This window comes from Nothoprocta perdicaria, unplaced genomic scaffold (assembly GCF_003342845.1).
Source record: "Nothoprocta perdicaria isolate Ctin4 unplaced genomic scaffold, notPer1 scaffold_21, whole genome shotgun sequence".
NCBI lineage: Eukaryota > Metazoa > Chordata > Aves > Tinamiformes > Tinamidae > Nothoprocta > Nothoprocta perdicaria.
In genome coordinates this window covers 4,289,525-4,299,462 of record NW_020455316.1, presented here as the reverse complement: position 1 = coordinate 4,299,462, position 9,938 = coordinate 4,289,525, and the positions used below count along the sequence as shown (strand labels likewise).

Here is a 9,938-nt window from a genome sequence, read left to right as displayed (position 1 = left end):
CAGCCCTCAGGGCTATCAGCTACTCCTCCCAGTTTGGTATCTGTTTAGGTGTCCTAAACAGACTTTCTGAAGGTGGCATCATCTGGTGAAAATCTAAATATTGCAAATGGCAGTGGTTACAAGTCATCATGGCAAAKCATAAAAACTGAGGACTTTCCTCAGGCAAAGCCCCTTGAACTAGGATAAAATGATCCCTGATTAGAAGACTGACTTTAACTTTTCTGTAAGACTAATAAAAACCCACTAACCAAAGCAATAGCCACCATTTCAAAACAGTAAAGTTTTTGAGTTTGGAGTCTTTATTAATAGAAMAACAACATAAGAAATCTATTAATAGTTGCACATTGCCAGTATACAAGGAAMGTCCACTGAGGATTTTGGGTTTGCAAAGATGTCGGAGCCCTGGAGTCAGGTAGCTCCAAGAGAACCAAAATCACATCAGTGACTGTAAACACTGACTAAACTTTAATCAGAAATTAAAGTTGAGCATAAAATAAATTTCCCCTATGGTATTGTAGGAAGGAACTGAGGGTAGGCTCAAAGTAACTGTGTAACTGTCACTGTGAGGGCAGTACCTGGGGTTCTGCCTAAGCACCCACCTTTCCCCTCTCCTATAATTCACAGTGATCTTCACTAGGAAGGTAATCTTCACCGAAAGAGGAACCTACAGCCATAGGCTTGAAAAACAATGGCTCAAGGATCTAAGGAAAACTTAAAGTCCCACCAAAGGACAAAACCTCTGCAAGGACAGATCTTCACCATGTCTGCCATAGTTGCTGTAGCAGCATTTCTTCCTGCACTTTCTCTGGCAGCCCTTTGCCTATCACCTCTAACTGGAACAATATGGGAAAACAGAGGCATAATCTATGTCTTGGCCATGCACCACCACAGCGCAAGAGATGACAGAGGCACCAATGTTCTTGCACTCAGTCTCTGGCTGAACTGCTTGGCACAACCATTGACTGGTCCAACCATCTCCTCGATAATGCACAGCTATAGTCACCTTTCATGCGGATTTCTGGCCAGTTTGTCTTCTTGCCAAAAGCATGGACTGCTTCCAATTAATTTATTCACAAATCAAAGTATATTCTAATCTAATCAATTAAATGAAAACATGTCTAAAAATATTTTTACTTGGTTGGWAGATAAATCTTAAAAGTTGCTTTTGAGGTTACAAAATGCTTACTTACCATAAGTAATTGTTTTATAGAAACATGATCTGAAAGGAAACTCATGCTACCATCTGCAAATAATGTAATCAGGCAAATGAGGAGCAATGACTACATCATGGTAAATCCTGTACAGAACACGTTGCATTACAAGTGTCAGCAGTTTGGTTTATAGCTCACCAACATRAGAAGAGCACAACAAAAAGGGCTGAGAAGGGTTTTTTTAAAAATGTGAATCCAAAATGGATCATAAATACTAGATGATTCTGCTTTTCAAAGGCAGATGGTTGGCAGGGAGAGGGATGGAAAGCCAGCTGCAAGGATGCCCTTCTTCTCTCCTCTGGCCTTTCTTGGAGGAGCTCACGGCAGAGGGATCTTCACCCGTTTTGTAAAAGGAAAATCTCCCTCAAAATATGGAAACATTTTTGAGACTCTTTTAAATTACTTGTTGCTTCAGACACAGAAAACTAAATCCTAGTTATTAAAAAGCTACTTTTGTTCTCTCCCCTCATTTCTTGGTTAAAGCTACATTCTATTCTCTTCCATTTTTTCTCTGTTTATCTCTCAGTTGTTTGTATAGCTCCTTCACTTCTGCGTCCAAGTACAGCCATTGATACACATTCTCCTTAGCATCATCCCAAGGAAGTAGGGAAGACAGAGAAAGAGGAATAAAAAGGTTGACCATTACTTCCTACACAGGAAATCTGGGTGGATCAAGCCCAGCCAGCAAAGGCTTGTTTAGCAATCCCTCTCTCAGAGTTTCCCCTGTAAACATGGCTATTGAAGTACAACTTGGCATTTGGAAAAACTCACTTCTCCCTATGAAAGAGTTTATGATCCATTTCTTCATAGGGCAGAATATAACATTTCTAAGCAAGTCTTTCAGTTTTATGTAAGTTCTTTAATGATGAAGGTATCGGCCAACTTTTTTTCTCAAGTTATAAAACATTCCTTCCGCCTCGAAGATGTCTGTTCTCCTAAATGATTACCTTTCACCATGCCAAACAAAAGCAGGAAACACTCAGTAATGGCCACAGGAATTAGAGGAGATGCGACAGAGAGGGCAGCAGCCAGCATAAGTAATAAATTAATAAATAGGAAAACATGTACATAGGTAAGTAAATAAAAGCTGTTCATTGGATTTATGCTGACAAAAATCCAGATACTTTCCATATGCTTCTGCCTTCCCACATCTGGGAAAAATCATATTGTACACGTTTCATTCTGCAACGATAGCACATTGGATACTGTACTAAAATCTTTCAGGAAAGGACATTTTCAGGGTTTTTTTAAACACTCGCTCCTTCATAAATAATTTTCTCCTCTAAGAAGAGTTTTTTTGGGAGTGAGTGGAAAGAGAGGGTGACAACTAGAGAGTTTTACAGTTGATGAAACTATACCTTCACACAACATGTTTTTTAAAAAGAACACTTTCTATTCTATGCATAACAGCATTTACTCTATAAAGGTGACATTTGAGCATTATGCATTATAAATGATGCTGCATCAGCTTATAAAAATCCATATATAAGAKTAAACCTCTGAAGTTCAGTTACAAGTCTTATACATTTCCTTTCTTGCAGTTTTACCCTCCTCCTTTTAATACAAAAGGATAACAAAACCTCAAYCATCATGAATGTGCTTTAACTTCAACCAGGAATTCACTCTGAAGGGAATTCAATACTATGCTGTTGATCACTGCTTTCTTAAATCAGTTTTATCAAAAAAAACCTACTGCAAATTGCAGTGACCCGCTCCATTCAGCACGTCATGACCCTGCAGCTCAGGTGTAGAAGGGAACACGGTGCCGCGCAGCAACTAACACAAGGCAGAGAGGGCTGAAGAGAGAACCTGCTCTAAAAAGCAATCCTAGATTCAGTCTAAATAGTGAAAAATTTGATTTATGATGCAAAACAGAAAATAAAAAGGTAAGGGTATGGTTTCGCTGGAAGAAGATTTTTTTCTTTATTTCTTGGCTCTAATTGACTGACTCACCAGAAAGTTCTTCCCTTACAGGTGACTTGCTGTAATTTTTAGCAATCTCTTCACAAAGAAGCAGCAAATAAAGCTCCTTTTCTTAATATTAAAATAATAGCTTAAATGCTAACTGAAAAATAATCAACAAACCTATATCTCCATAATTTGCATATAATAATGTACTAATCAGCCCAATGCTAAACAAACCTCAAAAAACGAGTTGAAGAGTCTCACATGCAAACATCAGTCCTGCTSTATCACACACTATGCACATCAAATCCTGCAGTTTACCTGACATTTTTACTGCAGCAGCTTCAACAACCATTTCTATTCTTCTAACAGAACTACTGTTTTTGCAATTACTGTTTGATCTAACAGAAATGATCAATATTCAGCTTCCTGTGTAAAAKAAAAAAAGACAACGAATTACAGTTTCTCAGAGATAAAAAGAATCCCACACAAGCTTTAAAGATTCATCATGTGCCAAAGGCCTTAATTAATATATTCAACAGATTCAACATCTTTCCATAGGTTTTGAGGCTTTTGTCTATTGTTTTTATGCAGTATTAGTGCTTTACCAAGTAGGAGAAGTACATTTTTTTTACTGAAAATATGTGTCTCTGACTGTATTACAAGTCTAATTTATGTTATTTACTTATATAGCAATTTTATCCTTTAAATGCAATGAAATGTCCTTCTCTATCCAATTCCTATGGAGGCATTCAACAAAATCTCTTTATCTCTGAGGTCAAGAACATAAATGCTGCTGCTGCTTGAACAGCTTCTTCTACAATACCTAACTTTTTATATTTATGTTATCAGCTTTAGCAGCAATTGCTCCACTGCTCTTCAATTTGCTAAGACCAGCATACTCCAAGTTTAAACTGTGTTTAAAATAGTTCTACCTATGTACTTCTCTATGAAATAAATGTATTTCAGTATAAAATACAGTATAAAATACAATATATAGWCTATGTAATGTTAAAAAATACAAGTATATTTCTTAGCTGAGGTGGCCAGCATAATTACATTTCACTATATACATCAGTCCTGTAACATGCTTCGAGCCAACTAGCTATATGACCACACACCTTATTGCTCTATTTTTTTTTCACAACACATACACTATTTATCAGAACAACAAAAGCACGCTAAAGATGAACTACTTACTACTAACCTTGCTCTTGTTCTTATCTAGTTGTTAAATAAAAAGGGTATCCTGTAATCAATTCCATCCAGAACTATAGTAGCAGCTACTATAAAATTACTATTGTACACAAGCTGCCTTTTTTTCAGTAGCATAGCTTATTGATTGAYAAAAATACCAGGAAAATGGAATACMTTATTCCTCATCCAGAAACCTCTGGCATTGGACTAGCCTGGAAACCAGAAATATTTTCACAAGTTTGAGCTTTGAAAATCACATTCTGCCAAAATGGTACTCATGTTTGGGAAGATTCCTTGAAAACCAATAAAAAGCAGGTCTGAACTACCCGGCACTGTCTGCCAGGCTAATCCTGCCTGTTTTCAGGCAATGCTGCTACAACCTGGTTATTGCATTTGGTTTCTTTAGAGAAATACGAGGGACAAAAAGATATAGAGCAGAAATTTTATCATGGTTCTCCAAACTGCAGTCTTCTTGGTGTTTAAATTTGCTTATGAAAAACACAAGAGCTTTGTGCGTTGTGATGTTCGTGTTCATGTATGTCTTGGAAATGTTTGAAAATAAATCACAACTGGTAAATAAGACACAGATCTCAAAACTCTGCAGAGATTTCCCCCAGACCTTTTGCCTTTGTCTGATTAGGCAACGTTAAATAGGAAAGCCGCTGCTGGAAGACACTGGAATACACAAATGGACTTGATTTTCTCCTAGGTACATCACTTTTCCCTACATCTTATCACAGAGCATCATAAATAATATAATTGTCACTACAAYCAAAACAACTCAGCACTCACAAAGTTTGAATCCAAAGTCCACCACTAGAAACATAAAATACAGGTCACCACTGCAGACCATGGCAATATAATGGAGAACAAAATGACCTTTCAGAAGGTCAAACAAACACTAATTGCTAAAAATTGCTTGAAATTATAGAGTTTTGCAGATGTTTAAGGAAAAAGGGCGAGTCAACCAGCTCTTTTATGGAAATAAACTTCTGCTTGACTCTGATGATTTTCTTCTGCATAAATAACCCCAYGGTTTGTTTCAAAGGAAAGGTGATTGAGGAAATACATTAAGATAGTAGTTCATACATGAAGAMTATATCTTAATACATTAACTTTGTAGTTTAGTTTATACATCCAAGTAGGAAGATGAGCATTTACCAACTTCATGTGAAAGAGAATACGAAACTGAATAACAAACACACCAGAGGATGGGGGCAAAGCAGCAACTTCCTCTGCAGGGTTACAAGCAAGGCAGTGTTGGCCCCCCAGGGCCATGGGGAAGAGAGCAGCAGCACGAGGAGGAACCCGAGCTCGGGCAGGTAGGTTAACACCACCTCCCTGCCCAGCTTTCTTCTGCACAGGGACCAGGCAGGGGCAAGGAGCCTTGTGCACGTTCACATTAAGTCACAGTGTGGGAGCAAAGCACAGACAGGGGGTACAAACCACAACCAAGCTGCTGGAAACTATTTCCATGCTCCGCAGCACAGGCCTGGCTGCAAAGTTTAAGAAATGCCGAAGCTGCCTTCTGCTAATGACCAGGGACGTAGGCTATATCAGATATGCTTACTGARGGCACAGCCAGGACTCCACATATGAGAAGTATTACTTCATTTACTAAAATACWACTACTATATTTACTAAATTTCAGTACTTTCTGTAGAGAGGAGAAAAAAAAAAAAAAGGTAAGAGAAAGAGCTGATTTAGTACAAGTTTCTGCCATAATAGCTAAAAACAAAGCACTGGAAACTTCAACTGGATATTTCTTTGTCGCTTGTGTTTTGTTTTGTTTTATAGAGGACTCACTCCAACCTGAAGGCAACCCTAACACTCAGAGGAAGATGAACCCCGAGCTGTGACCGGAGGCTGGCCCCGGGGTCGGTCCCTGCCTGACCCAGCAAGCGCCGCTTCCAGACGGGCACCAGCTCGCACCTGGGGTGGGAGACAGGGAAATCCCTGCCGGCGCTGCAGGGAGAACATCCCTAGTCCTGTCACATTCACAAGGCAGCAGAAGGAATGGTGACGGGGGGTGACACGTGGTGACAATGCCACATTATGCCCATAGTAAATCTGCACCTCAGACATTAAAGCCACTATAGACCAAGAGATCCAAAATACTTGTGAATCTATTTGGTCACAGTGTAAGATTTGAGGGGAAAGAAAGTGCAGGAGCCACAGAATCCTAGTTTGAGATACACATGAGGATTTTCTAGAAATGTGTTTCATTCTGGTGCATATAAATGGAGACCTCTGAAAATACCAAGTGTAGCAAATAACACTTTAAAATAGAACTGAAGTCACAGAGAAATTCTAGGCAAATGCCTAACAAGTAGGTCAGGAAAATATCTAACAGTCTAAGCCTTGAAAAAACATAGCTTGAAAAACTAGTTCGCTCATCTCAGGGTGAGTGGTTTTTTTGCAGACATGTAGTGAATTCATAAAACTGCATTATCTAGGGCAAGCAGTTGAGACAGGTGACCAAATTACAAAATTCTATGCTCAAAATAGAAAAGTTAGAATTCTGACAGTTCTGATCTCATCGTTCTCTTTCTTTCATAAGCTACTGAAACTTTTTTGTCCCAGGATGGAAGTCCACAGCGAAATTCACCAGTGAATAGCACACTGGTGAATTCTTGAATCTCTGTGTAGTCTCTTGAGTCTCTTGAATCTCTGTGTGAATCAAATGTACCGCATACCTTGAAGTTACAGCTTCCATGAATTCATCAAGAAGATCATCATAGGCTTGACCTCTGACTCTCTTGTGTCTCAGCCCGATGTACAAAGGATCCTTCAGTAGTGACTGTTAAAACAAATAAAAAATAAAAAATAAAGTTTGACCTATTACATGAACAGGTTACACTGGTACATTCCAAAAAGAAGAGGAACACGGTGTTTGAGGATTAACACTCTGTGAAGCATATGAAGGTGCATATCCATTTATCCACCTCTGTGTAAAGACTGAAAAGATGCAACACAGAGATTCAAGAAACACACTTTTATATAAAGGGAAATGGATAACCCCGTATCAAAGGAAATGTGCTGTTCCCAAGTGAAGAAGGAAAACCTAGCAAGTGAGGTTTCAAAAGTATCCTTTAAGGCTTTATTTAGTACTTTTTTTTTTTTTCCTTTACATCCTGATGGTTTGCTCACACTATTTTCTTCACTTTTATCCTCATGTTTCACAAATTTCTCCCAAAGAGAAATCTTTCATTTTTCCTTTCTTCAAATATCCRATGATCTTCCCCTAGGTCCATGCAAATATCAAACCTGTGTTTATTCCATGTCTTCACTGGACATGGACRCTAAAAAGTCTCACTTAGGTCTGATTTTCTTTGCAAAATGTAGCTTACACACTTAATAAATGTGTGCAAAGTGCCTTGCAAATTCTTTTAGCAATTCACCACAGCTTTAACAATTCCCTGTCTCAATACTTGCACCGGCTCTCTCAGGAACCCTCAAATAAAGACAGCCTTTGGGATTAACTTTYACAGGACAGGTCTCTCGAACTGAGTAAGATCACTTCTCTCTTCCAGCTAATATACAGTCCTCCCACACATGTCCAGACTGTTTGGAGAATTGGTCAGGAATGGGGCTAAACATTTTTCACCTAAAAACAACAATTTGGGGAGGCAACAACACTGTAGAAATTTGTGGACCAGACCATTAGAAAAAAGTCGTAAGGCAAAAATACAGTCCACGTCTCCTTCCAGAAGAGTCCTCTCTGTTCTGGGGAAGAAACAGGGCTGGAGAGCTTGGTCAGTCTCACTCAATCTAGAAATTTAGTCCCTAAACTTTCCTTGCAGGTTTTCTATGTTGTTGAACTGAAAAATCTTTTAGGTCACAAGTCACAGCTGAAGACTGATTTGAATCAACAAGAAGCTTGAAGCTTTGCAGGTAATTTGTATCCCCTGGMGTATCCTAAGGCAGGCCACTCTGCTGGCCTATAAAGACATTTGTTTCTTCCTTATTCTTCTCCTTTCAATAAAAAATAGAAGATGCCAGAATAGATTAAAAAGTCCAACACAAATTTTTAACACAATTAGAAGCTGATTTTTTCTTAAATTATCTTACAAACACCATGATATGTCACCACTTCAAAATAAATWATTTCTAATGTATTATTTATAGACATTCATAAGATATTTATTGGCTGTTCAACTGTTTGAACTGGAGAACACACAAAGTTTAAAATAAAAGTTAATTTGTTATTAAGAATGTAGTCCTTACGTTGCAGTTATTTTGTCTGTGCCTTTCTCCTGATTAACATGTATAAGTTCATGAGGGGAGAATGTAGGGAGGAAGGGCCCAAGCTCTTCTCAGTGGTGGCCAGTGAAAGGACAAGGGGCAGTGGGTGTAAGTTGAAACACAGGCAGTTCCATTTCCAGGTGAGGAAGAACTTCWTTCCTGTGAGAGTGACAGCCCTGGACCAGGCTGACCAGGGAGGCTGTGGAGTCTCCTTCTTGGGAGATCTTCCAAACCCGCCTGGATGCCGCCCTGTGCCCCGTGCTCTGGGTGTCCCTGCTGGAGCAGGGGGTTGGACTGGATGAKCTCTAGAGGTCCCTTCCAACCTTGAACATTCTGTGATTCTCCAATTCTATAGAGCCTCCATGTTTGAGGACCRTATGCTCTAGCTGACCACTTACAGAAGTACATTCTGTTCATTCATTTCATTGACTCTATTCTAGATGTTCTAGCAGCAAATTCAGAATTATAATTATATATCAATTGCAGACAATGCAGGAAAAAAACAACCAGAAATGGATGTCAGATACATTCTCAAGTCATGCTGTCTTCTGTATTGTTCTTTTTTTGTCATTTCCAATTTTGTACTGAGGAACTATCCCTAGAGGAATATTTTGTTTCTGTTTTGATTTTTCCTGGTCATTTAAAATGAACTTAGAACGGGAAAAATAAAGGGTAATTTTCCTTCTCTGGGAAATAAATCCCCATGAATTGCAAAGGAGCTGCCCAGCGGTGCAAAATCTGAAGTCTGGGAGCCCCGTGGGAGCTGCCCCGTGCTTCCCAACAGGCAGAACAGGCAGGGYTGGACGGTGGGGCTGCCGGGAGCAGGAGCTGCTCTCCCACACACACCTTCGGCAGGGCAAGCGCTGGAAAATCCACTGGAATTTCTCACTGGAAAAGTGAGGAAAATCCGGCTGCCAGCCGCTTTGCTTCTTGGTAACCTCATGCCCCTCTGCATCCCCTGCAAGCACACGGTGCACTGGGCAGCCCCATTTGGCATTAAGTTATTTATCCTCTCACTGATTATTTCTTGCCCTGCCTCTAACAGGCAAAGTGACTGGACATTTTAACAGACATCAGCAGGATTTTTCTTCAACAATCAATTTGCATGAAATATATATCTCTATATCTCTATCTATCTATCCAGTTACAGTTCTGTGAAAGTTCAAGAAAAATAGGAATTCATACTAACATTAAAATAARGGTGCTAAGTAAGCTGCAGGATTGCATTCAAACATGGCCACTTTTTGTTTTTTTGCCACTTTTACAGCCCTGTTTAATACCTGCAATCACTATAGATGTGTTGCCAGTTGTGCAATTTGGAGCTCTAAAGCAGTTGTCCCTGTAAAACCAATTTATACACCTACCATTGATACAGAAACT

The 9,938-nt window shown here is 39.3% G+C and overlaps 1 protein-coding gene across 1 annotated transcript in view; it reads right to left on the bottom strand.

Moving 5' to 3' along the window:
- Positions 1-9,938, bottom strand: part of ME1 (malic enzyme 1) — a 159,973-nt gene that overhangs the window by 61,776 nt on the left and 88,259 nt on the right. The window contains exon 6 of the mRNA XM_026038409.1: positions 7,010-7,113. Within this exon, the coding sequence (XP_025894194.1) occupies positions 7,010-7,113 (104 nt within the window). The remainder of the gene's footprint in view (positions 1-7,009; positions 7,114-9,938) is intronic.